This window comes from Calypte anna, chromosome 5, assembly GCF_003957555.1.
Source record: "Calypte anna isolate BGI_N300 chromosome 5, bCalAnn1_v1.p, whole genome shotgun sequence".
In the NCBI taxonomy this organism is placed as follows: Eukaryota; Metazoa; Chordata; class Aves; order Apodiformes; family Trochilidae; genus Calypte; species Calypte anna.
Genome location: NC_044250.1, coordinates 12,201,859 through 12,223,049, shown reverse-complemented (window position 1 = coordinate 12,223,049; position 21,191 = coordinate 12,201,859). Strand labels below are relative to the sequence as shown.

Genomic DNA, 21,191 nt, shown 5'->3' with positions numbered 1-21,191 from the left:
ACAAAAATAATTTCTGATATCAAGTTTCTCTCCCAGCTCAGCATCAAATTCCTATTCCAACACACAGAGCATAAACATCCCAAAATAATAACATGAAAACCTTGGCAATTGTTCATAAGGGTTTTCCCCTGGGTACTTATTCCAAATCCACTGAGACATGAAGCAGTTTGGAAGTTTGAAATTTTCAAAAGTTAAAGTTTTAGCACATTGTAGAAAATGAAAACAAAGTTCAGCCTTCAAAGTAGCCAACTTTACCTGTGGCTGCTTAATGTGCTGTCCTCCTGGAGCCCAACTCCATGCAGCATGGCACAAGAGATCAGGATATACCACATGGTGTCCAGGGACATGAAGGACTGACTGCATCTGGGCCAGCTGTGGCCTGAAGGACAGAGAAGTAGGGCTCCCATGATCTCTGAAGCTCTATTCCAGCTTTTCTGCCTTTTCTGCCTTTTTCTGTCTGCTTTTCTTTGGAGAGTGCTGTTTTCAAGTGGTTGTCTTCTAGCAATAAAGACATACAGATGGAAAGGAGGGAAGTCTTACCACTGAGAAATATAGGCTGGGATTGTTTACACTTCTGATTTTACCTTTTTAGTTCCATTTTTTCCCCATTTTTGATCAACCTGTATTAAATACGAGATTGTGATAGTGTTTCTGCAGATTTCTGTACCAAGTCCATCCTGGCAAATAGTTAATTTCAGTATACACCTATTACATGACACCCGTGGGTGTGTGCCTATCTAGATGCACATTCTCTATGCTTTCTGTAAAATGCCTACGTAAAGACAATTAAAGTAGCTACATATAACCAGCTATATTCAGCATACCCTGCTGAGGCCACTACCCAACATAAATTAACTTGAGATGTTTTGAAAGTGGGAAACCATTAACCTGAGCTCCTGGGGATGTACTTGGTAGTACCCTGCATGTGCTCCTTCTTCTGTCTCTGGGTCACCCCAGTCGTTGCACAGTGATATTTCTCTTGTAACTGGGCAGCTGTGGGAAAGAAGAACTTTGAAGAGAAAGCTGTCAGCTTTTTCCAAATACCTTGTTCTTGTGTGCAGGCATGGATGGCCTAAGGTCTGTTTCAGTGATGCAGAACAAAGACTGGGAATAAACATTTTGTGTTTTAGAAACTGAATGAGGTGAATCTTTACTGTACCAATTGCCAGGCCCTCAGCTGATAAACAGATCCTATTTTCATTTGCCTAACTACAGCTTTACTGTGGGCATTTAAAGAAATGTCTGATGATAGTAACATTTTGTAGAAACCTGACCACAACAAACTGGAAAACCCAACACTGTGGCCTTTCCCTGGGGCACCGGTGGCTGGCTTAGGCTTAAGGCTACAGTGTTGTAACTAGGGCAGGCTTGGGGCTTTCCTCATGTAGAAAGGTGTAAATCAGTAGTACTTAGATCAAATGTGTTCAGCTCTTTTAGCTTGTAAATTAATTTATACCTACACAGTGTTCAAAATACTGTTACTGAGGGACTAGCCAGGGCAGTGCATATTTTCACTGAATGGAATAGCATTGCAACATTATTAAGTAGCTCTTGAATACAAATTCACCCAAGAAGTAGGTTATTAGAATAAAGACTATTTTATTAGTGCCTTAGGACACTCGGATAAAACCCAGAGCCCTTGAGCACTATTAAGACGCAAAACATGAAACAGTCTTTGCCTCAGAAATTCATAATGAAATCAGACAAAGCAGACCAATAAGGGGAAATAGAGAAATTGAGGCAGGGAAGGACAAAATGGGTTCTTTGCCATGGATGTGTGAAACAGAACAGATGGTTCCTTTTAAAAAGTAAAACCGAAAAGGTGCAGTGATGTAAACGAGAATTTATAAACAACAAAGCCCAGAAGCTGCACCTCCGGAAAGAAAGGGAAAATAATTTATCCACCCACACTCACTTTTTTCTGATGAAGGCAGGTGAACACAGCTGCACTAAGAGTGTAATGCTCACAATCCTGAGCTGCGCTTACTGATGCAGAGCTGAAAGGTAACCATTGTCTCTAGGAAAACAATAGCCCTTGCAGCCTCTGCAGTGGCTGCAGGGTTACATGCTGCTCAGTCCCTGCACATGTTCTTTTCACGTGAAGGTCTTTCTGATCGGGCTGTTATGGACTCAATGGATGAAGCTGGAGGACACCAGGGAGAGCTGAACAGGGAGGAGCAGTCTCTGAAAACCTCCCAGAAAACGGCACTGCTTGGTTGGACTGCCCGGTGGAATGGGTTAATGCCTGGAGAGAGCATGTATCTGTTTGTCCTCTCACAGATACTGGTAAGAGAGCTTGTCATCACTTTGAAATGCTGAGACCCATCTTTTAAGCTTTGTTGGCTTGGGAGGTTTCCTCTTCATTCAGTGTAGGTGTAGCAATGGACATGGCTGCAGTCTCCTCATTTCTGCAGCCACCTTTCACAGCCAAGCTGTGCAAACAGCCTCTGCCTTTTGATGTCCCAGATTAACATCCCCCTCCCTGCCCCTTTGCAAATGCCTCCTTTGCCAAATGTCACCCATCTCCCAACAAATCTATCCTCTGTAGCTGATACCTGTGGGGTAAATCTCCATCTTGATAAACAGTGGATTGAGAGTGTATCCTTTAAAGTTGCAGTATACTCTTCATTGTTGGGGATGACAGAATACCTCTCTGTGAGGGTGTTCAAGATAACATCATTGCTTTTGTACATTTGTCATCTGTGGTGCATGCAGCCACCTTAAGCAGGTGGAATGAAATGTTTTAACCTGTGTATTTTGTGTTGATCTGTTTATAGAGGGATACTTATGTGAACGTGGTTATTTGTGAGAACTTTGGATAGTATGAGATAGGCAAAGTTCATTGAATCACCAGTTTTGATCTAAAAGTAATAATGCTGAAAGTTCAGAATTCAGAGGAATCTGTCGCTGGCTTGCTGTACAGGTTACCCCAGGCAGTCCTTCTGCTGGTGTGGAGCAGTCAGCTTGCTTAACTCAGTGATAGGCATCTAGGTAATGGCAGCTGAGCATTTAGACTTCTGTCTTTTTATTCTTGTTAAGCTACAGCTTAGAAAATACCTGACTTCTTAAAGCAAACATGATGTTCATCATGAAATCAAGGAGAACTAAATTAGTTAATTATGCAGTCTTGAAATGAAAATGAATGTTTGTATAATGAGAGATGCTCATTATGCATTTTCTGATTGATTGCACAGCTTCTCTGCATGATGCTGTGGTTCAGCACTTATGGGACCATCCCAGCAGCTCAGAATGCCTTTGACCTGCTGTCCTACTTGCTTACCCCATTTAAACAATTTTTATCAGATCAAGGGGAGGTAAGTCCTTGTACTTCTCTGTGGTTATGTAGTCAATGTCTTGGGTGGTGCTTCTGATACCTCTTCTGACAATGCACATACACTTCATATATCATAGTGACTGCTGCAATGTGTATGCATTCTGAAATGGTGAAAAGAGTTTTCTGAAAACAGATCCATATTTTATCTTCAAGATACAGGGCTGAATTTTTGGCTATGATGTTAGATCTGCACAACCTATTTTTCATAATGTGGAAACGACTGCAAAATTAAATGGAGCAGTAAGAAATCAGCCCCCTAATGTGTAGTCCATAGTAAAGGAAGATCTGGAATGTAACTTTTTAGGATGGATCAAAGCTTAAATTCTGTAAGAATGGATCAGCCCATATAAAAGGTGCAAATTACGAGACAATCAGTCGCTAAATTCTATCTTTGTTGAGTGTTAAGGGCATATCTACGTGCAGTAAAAGCATGTCAGGTGTACAGATGCAATTATATCTACAAAGCTACTCTGGGAAAATTACTTAGTTTCTCACCATGACATAATGACACATATACCAGGATGATTCATCTGATAAATTACTGGAGTAATTATATCCAGTGCAGTTTTCTCTGGTGTGGACAGAACCTTAATTAAGTGGTGAGCAGATTTCAAGAACCAGTTGAAATATATTTGCTACCAGAATGCTTAGATTCATCGTGCATAAGCCTTGTAGCAGAGACTATTCAGTGCAAACTGGAAATCTGCCTCCATGCCTCTTGTGGCTGAAGCACTGTGGAGACTCTTTTCTGTATTCTCTTAACAATGTTTAGGGGTGATATGTCATGTCTTTTGTTTATTTGAAAGAAGAACTTTTTCTATTGCTCTTTCTCAGCTGAATTTATTATGCATAATCAGAACTCTTCAATAGAGCATTGTCTGTATCTTATTTGCAGTGGGTCAATCATTAACTAATGGCTCCTTACAGGAAATCCCTGATGTATAGGATTTTGACTTAAATAAGTGTCCAAAAGCTTATAAGCTTCCAAAGCCTAGCACCCTGTTGTTGGTAATGGTTTTTCCACAGAAGGAGTATGTTATTACTAAGTCTGCATGGGAATCCAGGAATAAATACACAGTTTGCCAAGAATATGCACATATGGCTCTACATTGTCACCCCAAATACTTTATGAATCATTCTCAATTCTGTTGTTTCACAGGACCTGACTAAAATCGGGAGCATTGTGGTATCATACATCCTGCTGTCTTTAGCTTCCCTAGGACTGTTATTTGTAGGATCTCTGGTAAGTTGTGATACTGTGGAAACCAAATTCATGCCTTTTTTCAGTGAGTTTTCATAAGATGTTGTTAATGTTATGCTCAAATTGAATGTAATGCAACATCTCTGGGGCTAGTTCTATGTAACCATCTTCTTGCTATATGTAGGGGAATCGTGCCTGCATTTACCCTATTCAGTTTCTTGATGAGCTGGGGATTACACTGACTTTTTTTACTGAGTGGCATTATAATGAAATCTTTCTTGTCTAAATGCACCCTTCTCTCTCTTTATGTATGTGGAACTGGTACATCAGTGCCACACTGTATATGCTAAATGGCATAACATGAAAAACAGCTTATGCTTTTTTTTCATTTGGTAATGGTGGTAACTTGAATAATGCTTTAGTAGTTCCCTGGGGAAGGGAGATAAAGTGCCTGCTCATACAGGTACTTTATGGATTTAATGCAGAGTAGTAACTGTTGGACCACATAACAAGGCTGAGGAATGGTGGTCAAGTGGATTCTCAAAGTCATACCCAGAGAACAGAGACCCTGTCTGGTCTGTGCACTTGCTAAAGTCCAGCTCATTCCTGTATCAGAGATTTTTTGACTGACATTTTAGTCACTCCTCTGAGAATACCCTGGTACCAGAATGTGTTGGGAGGTTAGCAGTCAACAGAGAGAAACTGAACGGTATAAAAGGCTGGATAGAGTGCCTGAGATTTGTATTAGTCATACTGTTCTCTGTCTCATGTAATGGTGTGTTAAAGACCCAGGGAGCTGCAAGGAACCAGAACTGAGCTGTCTAATCCTCCTGAACAGGTTTTCAGAGCTGACTTATTTTTCCATTATTTAGTTTAACCCTATCACTCAAGTATAGCTTAGTTTCTTTCAGTGTCTTGGCCAGCTCTTTATTTGCCACACACTTCTTTCAACCTAAAGAAAAGCTGCTTTGTTTTTAGGGTGAACTTTTTGTTTCTTTGTATTTACAGTGTCTTGAATCAGAAGTAAAGTCAGTCTTGTGTCACCACATCAGCTCTAGAATCTGTAATGTATAATTGATACCTAGACCTTGAACTCAGCCCCTGGCACAAGTGTAGATTTTAGCAACAACAGTACAAAATTGAGCAGATACTTTAATAGCTGAGCAGTTCACAGTGAACAGAATTGCAGTGTGTGAAAGAACCATGGCTAGAACATTGCACTGCCAAGCTCTGGAAGTCATTTTGGGAATGAAAATAGATTCACCTCTTCAAGCTTCTTGTTTGTCATCCAGCAGGCCACCCATGTAGGACAGACTCAGTTCAGACTTGGTCCTAAATTTGTGTAAAATTGAAGTCTAGGAATCATGTGTTTGTTTTTGTAATTACTGTGTACTCTGATGAACAGAAACATAAAAAAGGTTTGAAATAACTGTTAGATGAATACTGCTACTTTGTGAGAGTCTAAGATTGACTACAGCTGACTACGGATAGAAATTAAAACTTGATTCACTTCATTTCATTCTTTAGGCTCAGAGAAATGACAGTACAGGCACAAGAAAATTCTTGTTTAAAATCCTGTACAAGCTAATGTGCTTTAATAGCCTAGGAAGAGAAATTGGACTTTTTCATGGTATGTTTTCTAAATTCAACTGCCCATGTAGAAGCCATGTAAGAAAAGTGTAGAAGAGGCTTTACTTTGGAATATACGACCCGGTGTTCTTAGTCTCAGATGTGTGCACGACAGCACAATGTAGCTTGTATAACATTCAGCCTCACTGATGCTGCTTCTGCTTCAGTGCTACAGAGATGAAGTGGGGATGAGGTTCCAGATCCTGGAATTCAGAAGTAAACTTAAAATTTTTAACTGAGACCTGTAGGGAGGATTAAACAGTCTACTGATAGAATCTCCAAATCATGTAATCTGCCATAGCAGCTATGCAAGCCAAACCAAAACAGTAATTTTTTAGATTCATGCCATTTAAAACCTTTTATAATTTGTATTATACACTTTAATTTATATTTATGTCCTAGATCTTCACAAGATCTATTAATTAATGCATATGCCATTTAAATAAAACAATATTTAAATAAGACAATTAGAATACAAACTAGTCTTTGCCACTAGTCAAAAATTGATAGTGGCATTCTGAGCCTCAAAACCAGGTACCTGAGAATAAAGGCATCTTTAAAAAGTGGCCAGTTTTGACATGAATTCAGGGTACAATTCCAGATTATAAGAGATGTGCAGTTCAGGAAAATTATATTTAGTTTTCTTAACCTTATTTCTAAATCTTAGATGGAAAACCTGTAAGTCAGGAGAGGTATGATTTGGAGAACAATACGACAGATTTTTATTTTGTAAACAAGACTAGGAAGGGTAAGAAACTGAACAAAAGGGCAGTGATATCACATTGGTTGCATATGATGGTCACAAGCACATCCTGTTTCCATGGTGTCCCCGAGTTAAGCCTGGCCAGCCCTGTGGAAACCTCTGTGGCTGAAAGCAGGTTTGAATGGGTGGATGTGAGTCCTTGTAACATGCACCACAAAGCTGCTCCTGCCTGGAACATTCCTGTCCCCTTCAGTGCTCTCCAGTTCTAATACTTTATAGTATAGCTGGGATTCTGCCCTAAAGACCCATCCTCTGGCACCAAGCAGAAAGCTTTTTTAAATGTTTGTTTTCCTTCAGTTTTGGCATCTCCTCAGAGCCCGCCCAGAGCTCCCGTTTCCACTCCCAGAGGACAGACGGCAGTCTGTGAGCCGGCAGCCTTCGTTCACTTACTCAGAGTGGACAGAGGATAAAAATGAAGATGATTTCCTAGATCTGGATCCCGTGCCAGAGACCCCGGTCTTTGACTGCGTAATGGACATTAAAGCAGAGACAGATCCAGCTACTCTAACGGTGAAATCCGTGGGCTTGCAAGAAAGGTAGGGTGGATGAGACCAACAGGGAAAAATCCAGCCCAGGTTTTGTGGACTGAAGAGCTCTGTGCCTAGGAGGAAGTTTTATTGCCTCCACAAATGTCACTTGGAAATGTGCTTTTAAAACCAAGCATCTGCTTTAATTTCTGTCTTGTATAAACATGTTAGCAAAACAAGCGTGCCCTTCCTAGACAGCTGCCCACAAGTCTTGTTCAAAAGCATAACTTCTCCTTTCCAATATCCATTTCTGTTTGATCTCAGTCTATTACCATTCCCTAAGATGTAACTGCATAGAATGAAATCCACTATAGGGCAGTGAAAGTTTTACAGGAATTGGATCTCGTTAATTTTTTTCTGTCACTTATGCTGGAAAATTATTCTTTTCTTCAAAAGCAAACAGTAGGATAATTGGTAATCTATACTAGTTCTTATATAGGTGATTTAGTCCAAAAGTAAATTAATTACTTGAAGTTAACCAACTTCTGGGAGATCTGGTGTTCACTTGTTAGACTATCAGGGCAAAAGAGTTTCTCAGAGAGATTCGCCACTGGGAAAGGGCAGTTTTAAGATAAAACAATCTCTTTCTGTTTTGTGTTTTTTCAGTTGCTTTAGTGAAATAGAACAAAGCTCTTGATGATAGAAATCCCGTGAAGAAATTCTGCATAGGTGCTGATGTTATGAATAAGAATGAGGTTACCGAACACCCCAACATAGTGAAGTATCACCTTTATTTCTAGGTTTTCAAGATTAATTAGGATGCCAACCATAGTTAATTCTCATATCTACATTTTAAAGGGCAGAACTTAGGTTTTTAGAAGTGTGATGCTGAGTTTTCAAAGCTCTAGATGATGCAGCAAAAGGAAATGTTATAGAAGAGGCTTTTAATTTGGACTCTGTAAGCTCAGAATGTTTTTCTCACTTTATTCTTGGTTACATTTATTCTAAAATGTCCTACTTTTTATTGTTACGTTCTACTTTGAATATGAGATTGCAGTAACCTCTGGGGCTTGTCCCTGAACCTGCTGTGAGTTTTGCGTTTGCTTTTCATTATGGACAAGATCTGGCCTTAAATACAGCAGGCATTTGTGCTTTTCACTGTCCCTGATTTCATTCCATCTCTCTTATTTTGAAGATGCTGATATTTCTTCTCAGAAGACCACTAGCCTGCAGGAAAGATACCCACTGTTTCAAGAGAATTGGGAATATCAATTGTTTCATGTAATGAATTACAGTTTAAAAACTGAAAGAATTAGAGGTGGGAAAAAGAAAGAGATTGCTTGAAGTTCTCACAGTAGGTAGTATGTGTACACTTAAAATGTAAAATGAACTTGTTTTCCACATACACGTGTGCTTAAGAAGCCAGACATCATTTCAGGTTTGAGCTGTGCTCCTACAGGTTTTGTTTACAGCAAAAGTTGTCATCTTTTTTTTTTTTTTTTTGGTGTTGTGCTGAATTTTCTAGACAATCCTCTTTTGCATCCATTCTATTGTTCCATCTTTCTTCCCTTTTTATTCTTAACTTCCTACACCACTAGAAGAGTAGTCACTAGCTGGTTTCAAACAGCACTGAATGTTTCTCTTAAGGCTGAACAATCTCATTTCCTCATGCAGGAGAATTGTTGGTATCTTTATGTATGTACCCTCTTCTACCTTAAAAGAACTGAAAGCACTTGTTATCAAATGCAGCTGTTTCTGGAGAGGAATGTAGTAGCTATTTAATAACACACAGGAGGGATAGGATAAAAGCTTTTGAAAGTTATCATTAAGGATTCAGTGTCTACAGCTAGTGGTCATGTTTCATCCAAAATCACTTCCTCATGACTGTGAATCATAGCAGGATGCTGGCTGCACATTCTTTTGGACAAGCTCCTGAATCCAGAAAAAGGCTGTCATCCAAGTAATGACTTCTGTCTTCTCTGGGAGCTGGTCATGCCTGCATGTTTGCATGTTTTTTCAACAACTCCTTCAAACACCTCCTAATTAGATTTTGCCAGTTGAGAGTCACCAAAAATAGGTTCACTGTGGGGATGCATAGAACATTATACCCCTGGTAATCATCATATTGTGTAATTTTATTGTTATGTCAAAGATACTTAAATATAGATTCACTGAAGACATTTACATTTTACTTTGTTTCTGTAATACGTGAGGTTGACAGAAGCTCAGAAATGCTTTAAAATGCATTCAATAAACAGTGCAAGATTTTAGAGTTTTTCATTCTGTTGTGTGGCTGCCTTACAGTAAAGCCACAAAAAATTCTATACTCAATAGCATCTCTGTTTTTAAGGTAACTTAAAATTTTTTGACTTTTTTTTTACCCTTCTCAGGATGTTACTGTTTTTCAGGAAAGAGTTTTTCAGACAAAAAAAAATATTCAGTGTAATAATTAGCTTCTCATGTCTTTAATAATGTTTTTCTCATGATCTTACCCCCCTGATGTCTGCTACTATGAAATGGTTATTCAGTAAGATATGGCCTGGCAAAGAATACAGATCAAGATTTTCACCTCTGGTGTTTAACATGTCAGTCTGTATTTAGGCATTCCAAAATACAAAATGATTTACACAAGTATGAAAACTTTCCTGCAGTTGCCAGCTCAGCACCTTTGACAGGCAAGTTGGTTCTATGCAGGTGGCAAGGTATATACGTATATGTATACCTTGTAACAGACAATCCTTTGGGCATGTTGTCCTTCATATTCCACTGTACAAAATAATCCCCTGGTCTTGTCTACATGAGAAGCATCACTTCTCTTTCACAGTTAGTAACAAAAATATTAGTAACTAAACACAGTTAGTAACAAAAAAAAAATCCCAGCTGGATGCTTTTCTGAAGTTGCTGTGTCTGAAGACACTGGTCCATTGCTGACAATAATGGGTCAGTCTGTTGTGTTGTAAGCAAAATTCCTGTTTTGCAGGAGAGGTTCAAATGTTTCACTCACACTGGATATGTGTACCCCAGGCTGTTCTGAGCAAGGTTTTGGTTATATCATGTCACCACGGGAACAATCAGCCCAAGAATACCTCCAGACAGCATCAAACATCCTTACTGAAGAGGAACTGCACAAGAAAGCTCTGGATCCTTTCATACTCCAAGCAGAGTTCTTTGTGAGTATCTGACTTCTTTCTTCTAGGAGCATCAAAAAATGGAATGTTGCCTCTCCTCTATGAACCTTGCTGTTATTTTCTGCAAGTGTAAAATTAGAACACACAAACACCACTTTCATCAGTGAAGCATTTAATGCAATTTCCCTATTTGTCAACCCTTAAAATGACAGTGTCTGAAACCTTTTGGTGATATTGGAACTAGAGAATTGGCCTGGTGACAACAAAAATGCAGTTTTCACAAGGCTTTTTATTTCTGTCTACATGCTACTTTTAACAAAAAAATCACTTTTTCACTAGAGTACAGAAGAAAAGACAAGTTTGCTATAGGCACAACTTCTTGAAATGTGCCTGTGGTTGCTCTAGGGATGAAAGTAGTCCAAGTGTATGCACTTTGCTGTTGAATGCTTGGCATGGAGCTACTTTCCAAGCCTGAATGTTCTCCAGCTAACTGAAGCACAGGATGGCTGTCATTTAGCAGGAGCCATAAAAGTATGTCTTACTGATTAATTTTTTTTTTGCACAAAATTATTTAGTACTTGTAGGCTGTTCTCTCAGTTGCATTTAAGTTTCTGAGGTGTTTCCTTGGCTCACTGCTTTGGGAGCAACAATTCTTCACCTAATTTTAGGAAAAAATATATGTGTACAGAGTAAGCAAGCAGCTGAAAATTTAATTTTAAAGTAGTTTAGGCTAATAGCCAGATACTTTTCAGTGTAGAGTGCACTGGGGTTTTAGATCTTTGCATTGCACAAGTCTTTTCCCTAATTGCTTGAGTGTTTGTGTGGTAGACATTGTCATGCTTATTATAACTGGCAAAAAATATGCAAAATGCTGCAGTGGCTGTGAGTATTACATCTACTAAGAAAGCCTGGAAATTCCTGCACAAAACAGGAAGAAACCAGCATGCACAGTCTTTGAGTGCTGAAAAATTTTGAGCACATGATGAAGACCTCCTGAAGTTAATGCTGCCAAGTCAAATATTCTCTTAAGCATGGAATCTCAGGAGAGCAGAAAGATGATGATATTTTGCAACTTAACAGCCCTTTCAGCCTATCCTATTTATGACCTCTAAGGGCCTGGAAGGGTGGGGTTTAACACTTCAAGTGTTGCTTGCTGTCCTCTCTCCTGCAATTTCAGTGTTTGTTTTTTTTTTTTTCATGTTACAAGCAGAGGAGATGAGATAGTCTAGACCTCTGTATTAAAATAGACTGTCAGATATTTGTGGTCCTTAATTCACTCAGTGCTGTATAAGTTGAAGAAAACCAGCCTTTGTGTAGGCAAGCCCTTGTTCTTTTAAAGAAAAACATCTACTGCTGTTCTACAGTGGAAATGTTCACTTAGTGAGTGTCTGGATTGACTGCTGAACAAGTCTATGTATGGTTTCATCAGTCTCTGAGGTGCACTGTAGCTTTCAAGCAAAGAAAATAATGTTAGAAGTAGGAAAAATATGCTTCATATCTCTGAGGGATTTTGAATTAGTTTTCCTGGTGTTTAGAAAATCATTCGACAACCAAGCTATCCCAAGTTATTTTCATTCTTTAATGAAAACTCAAAAAGCATAGGTAAATATGCTGTGCAATGGAATTGTTATTGCTGTAAATAAGAACTGTAAACTTATTATTAGTTATTTTTTTAAAAGAAATAGTTGTTATCAGCAAAGCTCTGCAGCACAGATTTTCAGTCTGTCTCACCTACTTGGCTTTCAAAGTCCAGATCCACAATGAGGCAAGCAGCTGTGTTTCATTTTGGAGAGAAAGTCAGAGGGAACATCACTTGCATGGCTAAGTCCTGAAATTCTTAAAAGATTGAGAGTTTTTACTCAGGCAGAAGTCCTGTTGATTTCACCTTGAATTTGCTTGAGCAGTGAATGACCAAGTCCCAACACCAGAACATGGAACTTAGATCAGGAAGAGGTTTAGATCATTCAGTACCAAATAACAACTGTGGAAAACTTGAAGGTTTCATTCTCATTCGATTTTCCAGATTGATAGGAAACTACTTTAACAAAATGTTTTTACCACTATTTGCATCTGGCTAAGCCCAACAGTATGGTCAGTGGCATTTAAAAGACAGAATGCAAATAGTCTTCTAAAGCTCCAGAATTTAACATAGTCCATAGCTCTTCTTATCTTTTATTTCCTCTCAGAGTGAGGCTTATCTTACTCAGCCCTGATTCTAGTTACCAGTATATCCAGTACTGGCCTCTCCAATCCAGTGAGCAGCAACTGGGATGACCAGCTCTGCTCCCAAGCTCCCACGAGCCCTTTCTCTGCCAAGCCTGGTTAACACATCCCATCTCATCCCATGTCTGCTCACTCCAGTTGGGGAAAGGTCTCTGCTTGTCCTTGCCTGGCATTGGCCTCTTTCAGGACATGAGCAGAAGAAGAAACCTCTTTGTGTGTGCTTTAGGTCAACAGTGCAGAGAGCAGGTAGTGTCTGAGCACCTGTTTGCTTTCCTTGCCAATGGAGTTTTAAAATGTGGTGAGCAAAACGAGTGATGCCACCACCTGAGTGGGGTCAGTATGCCAGCCTCTCAATGTGTGTCATCATTTGGTGCTGCTGAGAGTCACTGGCAAATTATTTCCTTCCACTGTCAGAGAGGAAGAAGGGGGTGAGTCTGAGGTCCATTGCTTTTGGAGCAGAGTGTCTTATGTACCACCTTTTCCTTAGTTCTGTGCCTACACTTGCAATTCAATTCTAATAATATTAAGAGCTAACATAATGCTGTCGTGCGTGTTACTCAGTGAATTAGTCACTCTAAGCATTTTTATATTAAGGATTTCAGAAAAGAAAAGCCAGTGACAGCAAAAGGAAACATCAATCACATTTTGGTGGTAAATTACCAGAAGTGCTCTACCTTACGTCTCAGTTAACTTCATCACTTTGTCTCCCTCACAGGCAGGACATAATGGGCTTGGCTTTTTTATTCCTCTTGTAAGTCTAATAATACTACTTTGTTTTGTGTTTGGGTTTGTTTGTTTGTTTTTAACAGGAAATTCCAATGAACTTCGTTGATCCAAAGGAATATGATATTCCAGGCTTAGTGCGTAAGAATCGCTACAAAACAATTCTCCCAAGTAAGTTTCTGCTTTTTAAGTCACTGAGGCAGCATCATTAATCCTGTGTGCTGAAGGGCTTTGCACTTTCCTTCCCAGAACTCATGAAATGTGCTGTCACTATAGGGTATTGTCCAAAGGCCAGACTTATGAAGCAGTAACATGGCTTCAAAGCATAAACCAAATTTCAGAAGAGGTGCAGAGCATGAAGAACCTAAGATTCACTGAAATCAGCAGCACTTAGGTTTGAAGTTAAGATGCCACAACTCACCACAGTAGCTTTATTTGCAAAGCCCAAAAAGTTCAGTGCAGGGAAGTAAAAAATGTCCTCAACTATGCCTATTATTTTAGTCAATGAACCTGGATCGGACATGGTTTCAGGTGAGACTTTTTAATCTAGAGTTACACCTCCAGCACCTGTGGAACTCATCTGATGACTTTGTACTCCACCTTGGACCAGCAGTGTAAAAACATTCAGCCAGGTTTCACAGTATCTGTGCTAATGATGGAGGTGAACTGATAGGTTTTGCTGGAAAGGGGAGACTACAAAAGTAGATAGGGATTTCAGATTCCCAAACTGCTCAACTTTAAAGTGACCTATATTTGGGATTTGGGATTGGGTATCTAGCATGTACATTGAGAACTGAATTTCTGGTTTGTTATGTTTTAAATACCTCATATTGAATGTTTAATCTGAAACATTAGAATTGGTGCCATTTTCAACACCCTGTACCAGGGTTTTAAACAGATGCCAATTGACCCATTACCATATACTTTTCAGAATAATCATTCAATGGGTTAATTATTTTCTGCAAACTTCATCTCAGCTGTGTGGTTATCTGCTAGCAGCCTTTGTTCTCATTTGGACCTCTCCATATAAAAGCTAGATTATACCCTGCCATGCTTCCAAGATTTAACAAGCTTATACCCAGTTCATTATGATCTGGATATTTTTTTTCTGAATGAATTACAAAACCAGAAACCTCTGTGCAACTTTGTCCCTGGCTGTGACCAAAGGATGGCCTGATGCTGTTGAGGGAAGAAGAGGACTGACTGTTCACTTTCATCCAACTACCTCTAGTTTAAAGGGCTGGGTGTTGGCAGACAAGAGGCTATCAAGGAGAGCTGAACATCCCCTTTATGCTTCAAAGTCAAGGAACTCAGTAAATTATCCATGCACAAAGCAGGATGAGGGAGAGTCCATCCAGTGACCACCCTGGCTTTTGTTTGTGAACTGACCAAATGTAGCTTGTTCTGCCTCGAGTATCTACCTCCAAACATTCCTCCCAGTTCAAGATACAGAAAGCAGTAATGACAGGAACTGCTGAACAAGCTGCACTACAGCAAACTCAGAAAACTGATTATCATAGGGAGCAGCAAATGCTTGATTACCAAACCAGAGTCAAAACCAAAATCTGAATTTAATAAGTAAAATTCCTGTTTTCTCTCTATTGCCAGGAGCAATCTAGGCAGTTATCATTAAAAGGTAGGCAATCACTTAACATAATGATCAGTTATTTGCAACCCTAGATTTGACTGTACTAAGTGAGAGACATAATTAATCTCCTTTATGTTACTTTTATAGAAAAATCTTATTGCAGAATCTCCAAGTTGCTGTCGATAATAAAAGGGCTTAGAAGGTGGCTTTTTGATGGCAGAAGGGGAGTTTTAGGAAAATGCCAAGCTTGGGAGTTTTTATTTGAATATTTTGTAACTATGAATTGGTTTATTTGCAGACAGTCCTTTTCAGGGGATGAGTCCTATGGGATTTCCTGGAAAGTGATAACTCAAAGATGTGTGGAGGCTCTTTTTGAATATATAGAAAAGGATGTTCTTATTACAGAATTCTAGAGCTGTCAAGAACTTACTGCAATATGTGACTGAATTCTCATTGAATCCTTTTCTCAAAAGTAATGTCTAGGCAGACTTTTTAAAATTCCTGTATTGCTTTTACACCATTTTAATTATACAAAACTTTTCAATTAAGTTTAGCAAGTTCTTCTAAAATGTCAAATGTAGTACTAACAACAAAATGGCCATCAAAGAGTCTGGGAAAAAAAGCTGACATGTAATTTGGCTTCTTAGATATATGAGCTGCTACTTCTTTTTTAAAGGCATGGTGTTTTCTTTAGCCTGGCCCCTGTACTGTTTGGGTTTTTTGTTTTTTGTTTTCCTGGCAGAAATGCTTTCAAGAGTAGGATTTGGTTTTGCATAAATGCTTCTCTATTGAAAATTCAGAATTCTTACTGGTATATTAAAGCTTTGTTCTGATTTTTTGTTTGTTTTTTTAGGAGGACTTTGTTTATATACTTCTAAGAGATGCAGTTCAGCTTTGGCTGCTCTTAGAAAAAACAGTGCATGTTTTTGTACCAACAATGCATTAATGCTTCTTGCAGGGAATAAGGTTGAAACTGCCCTAGCAAATGTAAATACTACATTAACAGAAAAATCACAGGCCTAATATCATGTTTTAAAGTAAAAGCATAATCTGAATAATGTTTTAATACCTGTGGATACAGCAATATAAATGGCTTCAGTGAAAATTAACTCAAGTCCAAAAACAGTTGAAGAATACTATGAGCAATCTGTGCTTCAAAGCCTGTGACACCTGTTGATAGACTTCTTCAGACATTTCATTTCTCCCTGAAGACCTACCATGAGATGGAAAACATAGTATTATTGCTATTATTAGTAGGGAAAAATCATTACTCAAACTTCAGCAGACTGCATGGATGACAGCATAATACCCAGGGAAAAGAATTTCATGTGAGGGGTCCAACTACCCAGTCCAGTGACATTTAAATAAACACCTGGCAACCAGTGTCACCTTCTTAATGGTGTGAAGTGTTACAGAGTATCAGAATTACTGATTAAAAATCAGATTTTATCTTGTCTCACCATCTCCCCAGCACCAGAGACATAAGCAAATCTGAGCAAGAGGGAATTGTATTATAGAGGAACTCGCTGGTTTCAGTAGTTTTTTCCTATAAAACAACATCTTTGTTAATATCTTTGGTTTGTGGATTGTGATTATCACATAATAGATAACATGAATCTGTTCTGTCTGAGGACTGTGTTTTCATGCTGAGTCTGTGTTTGTAGTACTGTAGAAATTACTCTCTTTATAATCCTTTGTGCTTTACCCAATATCACACTATTTTTACATATTTTTTATTTTGTTCTGGTGTCTAAGCAGACTGAATTTTTTATGAAGTAGTCACCTGTGGTTTGTTTTTAATATTCTTCTGGTAGCATACACTGTTGATGGCTGCTGAGGCCTCTGTCAGGAGGATGTTTCTTGTCAATGATGTTAAACTGCTGAGAGTGGATGAACGTGGGGCTGTGTCAGCTCACATCAGTGTCAGTGCAACAGCTCCCATTGACTTCAGTGGGAATTGGACTGAACTTGTGGAATAATGTTGTCATTTGTTGTCTTATTAAAACAAGAATGATGCTTCATAAACAGCCCCAGTGAGGGAGACTCAAGTACTGGAGAGCCTTAGGCAAAGTGTAAGAGACTATTAATGTTCCTTAATTTCTCTTTAACCATTACATCTGTTAATATCACATTTTGGAACTTACTTCACTGCAAGACAAACAAGGAAAGAGTTCTTGTCATCTGGCTTGCCTGTGTGCAAGAAATGTGTTGTTTTTATGGTTCAGAAGAAAAGCTTTTTGCTGCAATTTCACACATCTTCTAACATCTTACAAGTCAGAATGAGTCTGTTGACTTAACAGATTGAGAAATAATTTCCTGGAGTAGAAAACTGCTTTTCCAGAGTCACTCTGGGATACTGGCCCTGCAACAGGAACAATTAAGCAGGCCTCAGAGAGTGGGTAAAACTATCAGAAGAAACCTTATTACCTCAACCATGCATTCCCCTTTTTTTATGGTAATTTTTTAACATGGGAGCTCTCCAAGACCACTCACATCATTTGTGATGGCTATGAATGCATCTAAAGTGTTGCTGTACAAAATAATCTAGTGCCTCTTTCTCTCCTCTGAAAAACTGATAAACTATTACTTTTCTCTTTACACATTTCAGATCCTCACAGCAGAGTGTGCCTTACCTCAGCTGATCAGGACGACCCCCTCAGCTCTTACATCAATGCTAACTACATCAGGGTAGGAGCCTCAGCAGTCCAATGTGTCTGCCTAGCACCTATCAGCCACTGCTAATGTAAACAGAATTACAACATCCACTGGCATTTAAAGGCATCCTAGCTGAAATAATTTCTCTTCTCTCCTCCTTGCATTAACTGAAAACCAAAGCTTAAAGTGCAACTGTACAAGTTGAGACCAGACAAACCCATTTCTGCACTTCTTGATGCAGAATGGTTGTCAGCTGCCCTGACCAAGGCACTCGATAATAAGCCTGAATAAGGCTCTTGACATAGCCAGAATCCAACCTCAAGACTCTCAGACACTCATTGGTGGAATTACTTGAGTCCATATTGTGTTCCATGTTTACATGTGCAGGAGAAGAGAGAGAGCAGATGCCTTGGAGTCACCATTTCAACCAGTGGAAGCTCTCTGTTTTAAAGACTGAACCTTCAAGGTTGTGGCAGACGTCCCTGCTAAACTGATCTCTTGTTGTTTTGTTGGCAGGGCTATGGAGGAGAGGAAAAGGTGTATATTGCTACTCAGGGACCGATAGTTAACACTGTCAGTGATTTCTGGAGAATGGTGTGGCAGGAGCGTTCTCCCATCATTGTCATGATTACCAATATAGAAGAGATGAATGAGGTAATTGTTTTAATACTGAAATTAAGATGCTGAAATTTTCTATTCACCACCAACTTCCAGAAATTAAACTATTGTGGTGCTTCTGTTATTCCATCTAAAGTGATTTTTGGTTACAGTTTAAAGCACTGCTGCCCTCCAACTGTTCATCAATTACCTGCTCAAATATTTGCCCCATAGCAGAGTTGCAAGAATCATGTGCCTGGGCTTCAGTTCATAGGCAGGTAGCTTTATTAGCAGATTAAGGTGTGAGAAGGTGGTCTGGGCACATGTTGGGATCTTCAACCCCCTCATCAGTAGCAGAAAGGTGTAACTGAAAGAACCAAATGGTGTTCTTAAGATGCAGGAGCAGTATTTGCCAAAGCTTGTCCCCTAGTAGTAATTTAGGTGAGAGAGTTTCCATTGGAGAAGAAGCTTTAGACAATTAGAAGCCCAAGAATATGGGCATAGCTCCTTCATACAGAATTTTAATGGCTTAAATGCTAGCTGGAAGCTTAATGCCCATAATTAACCATGTGTACAAATCTTTAGCTTTCCCCAATTGTGAAGTAAATAAATTTAACCTTAAACTTTAGTGAAAAAAGAGATGAACAAACCAGACAGAATTATCATGTTTTGCAAGTTAAGAATGATCAGATTTTACAGTCACACTGTCAAGGCATTCCTGATGCAATACAGTAAGTTGGTGATTTAATGTTTTGTTTGCACTAACATTTTAAACTCACATTTGCCTCTATCTGAGAGGCAGCACTGAAGTAAGATGTTAAAATGTCATGACATAGTGTACCAGAATCATCTAAGGACACCTAAGTTTAAAGAGGAAGATGCAGATTCATTGGTCCTGAATGACATCTCTGGTGATAAGTTCATCCACTATAGTTCTCATTGCAAGACTGTATGTGAAAATAGCCTTTAAATCTTCATTTTATCCTACCCACACTGACCAAGTATTTCACCCATCATATCACTCTTGGGTAGCAGTGCACTGCAGTGCATGTGCACTGCATAGCGGGAGCTTGCTACAGCCTCCATGTCTTAAAAGAGCTGCTGAGTCTTTTCTGATACCTTTTGTGTCAAAAATTAAAGTGTCGGGAATCTCAACCATAAATACAGGGTAAGTCCTTTCATGTAAATGTATTCTATATTAATTCCTTTTCTTCCATAACACATGTATTAATGTATGAATAACAGGACTCAGAAGCACATAGATTCAAATCCAAAACCTTTGTTCAGCAGAGATGTAACTAAGGCTTTGTGCTCTTCCTCAGTGCAGTGATTTTGCTAATGTGAATATTAAAAGCTCTGTATCTCAGCCTTCTGTCACATCTAATCTGAACTGACAGACAGCCCACGAAAATGAGTGGGCAATCTTACTCCACTCCTTTAAGCAGAGCAGTGTCTGTGCTATTGATAGCTGCTACCACTCTTGACAATTTTTACAATAGAATCTGCAGTTTAAGAGTAGAGGAAGCAAAAATGCAATCTGCGTAAATAATTTCCCGGAGACGCAGTGGGCCACGCTCCCAGTGGGTTATTAACTCATGAGCTGTGCTGAAGGAACAACACTGATTCTCCCACACAGGAATTTTGATTCAGTAACTTTGCAAGTTACTCCTGTAGTTAGTCTTCCTCTTGAAGTTGAATTGGTTTTGGTCAGAGATAGCAAAATGATTTAGCTTGGTTCCTTCAAGCTTGTATATAGGTATGGAAAATAAACAGCTTATTAAAATCTTTAACTGGGTTTACCCAATAGCAGCTTCTTGCTCTGCTCTGATAACATTACTTTTACCTTTATCACAAAAGAGGCTTTCCCAGATCCTGCCTTGTTCATGTCATTCCTTGTCTATGAACTATTTCATGCACCATCTTGAAGTGCCTGTCTCTTCCTTTTCATATTTGTTAGTTTAAAGAGAAATCACAAACAAAATATACCTGTCTTTCTCAGTCCTCCTTCTAGGATAGGAGTGTGTACACATTTTCACCAGCTCATCTCTAGTGTACCAGTACCACAATGTAGATTTGCAAGTGGACTATAGTTTCTGCTTCTCTAATTGTCAGGTTGTGCTGACTGCATCTCAGATTTTTTTAAAAATCAGATGTAGTAGTCTCACAGCTCTTTGCTTCCTTTTTGTTCCTTAGCTTTGAAAGATTCTCAGTGTCCCTTTAGAGTGGATTTTGGTACATAATCTAATGCCTGAAACATTGCCAGTCATGTTCTTTTCTACAAATATATATGCAAATGATCATCTGATATTCAGATCGCATTGACCCTTCATGTAAAATAGAAATATGTATTTTGTGTTGCTGTAGCAGTGTATGCACATCACAGAAATATTGGTAGCTGGTGTGTATTATACTAATCATTATTATCTTAAGAAAAGGATTAATCTAAAAACACAAGCAATTTGCCACTGGCTTTCCTAATGAACCTTCAAAATGCACATCAATTGCATGAAGATAAATAATGGGTATGTGTGTTTAAAGGCATTAGTTATTCATTACTTTATCTGTGCATTCTAATCATGCAATCAAGCTATCATGAATGCAGCATAAATCACCTGAGATTTAGACCCTGTTTAGAAAGTGGGAACTTGTACTTATTATAGAAACAAAATTTATTCATATTCATCTATGCATGTGCTGTATCTAATTTCAGAGGAGCAAAAATGAGCCTCTCTTGATATCTGCTTAACTAGATTTATTTTATATTGCACACAGAAATGCACAGAATATTGGCCAGAGGAACAGGTCATCTACGAAGGGATAGAAATCAGAGTTAACCAAGTCATACAAGCAGACGATTACCGTTTAAGGCTCATCACCCTCAAG

The 21,191-nt window shown here is 38.9% G+C and overlaps 1 protein-coding gene across 1 annotated transcript in view; it reads left to right on the top strand.

Annotated features, from left to right (window-relative positions):
* Window positions 1-21,191, top strand: part of PTPN5 (protein tyrosine phosphatase non-receptor type 5) — a 45,426-nt gene that overhangs the window by 13,598 nt on the left and 10,637 nt on the right. The window contains exons 2-10 of the mRNA XM_030451166.1: window positions 2,104-2,286; window positions 3,195-3,314; window positions 4,494-4,577; window positions 7,225-7,463; window positions 10,375-10,564; window positions 13,555-13,639; window positions 17,665-17,744; window positions 18,228-18,365; window positions 21,081-21,191. Coding sequence (XP_030307026.1) covers window positions 2,104-2,286; window positions 3,195-3,314; window positions 4,494-4,577; window positions 7,225-7,463; window positions 10,375-10,564; window positions 13,555-13,639; window positions 17,665-17,744; window positions 18,228-18,365; window positions 21,081-21,191 — 1,230 coding nt within the window. The remainder of the gene's footprint in view (window positions 1-2,103; window positions 2,287-3,194; window positions 3,315-4,493; window positions 4,578-7,224; window positions 7,464-10,374; window positions 10,565-13,554; window positions 13,640-17,664; window positions 17,745-18,227; window positions 18,366-21,080) is intronic.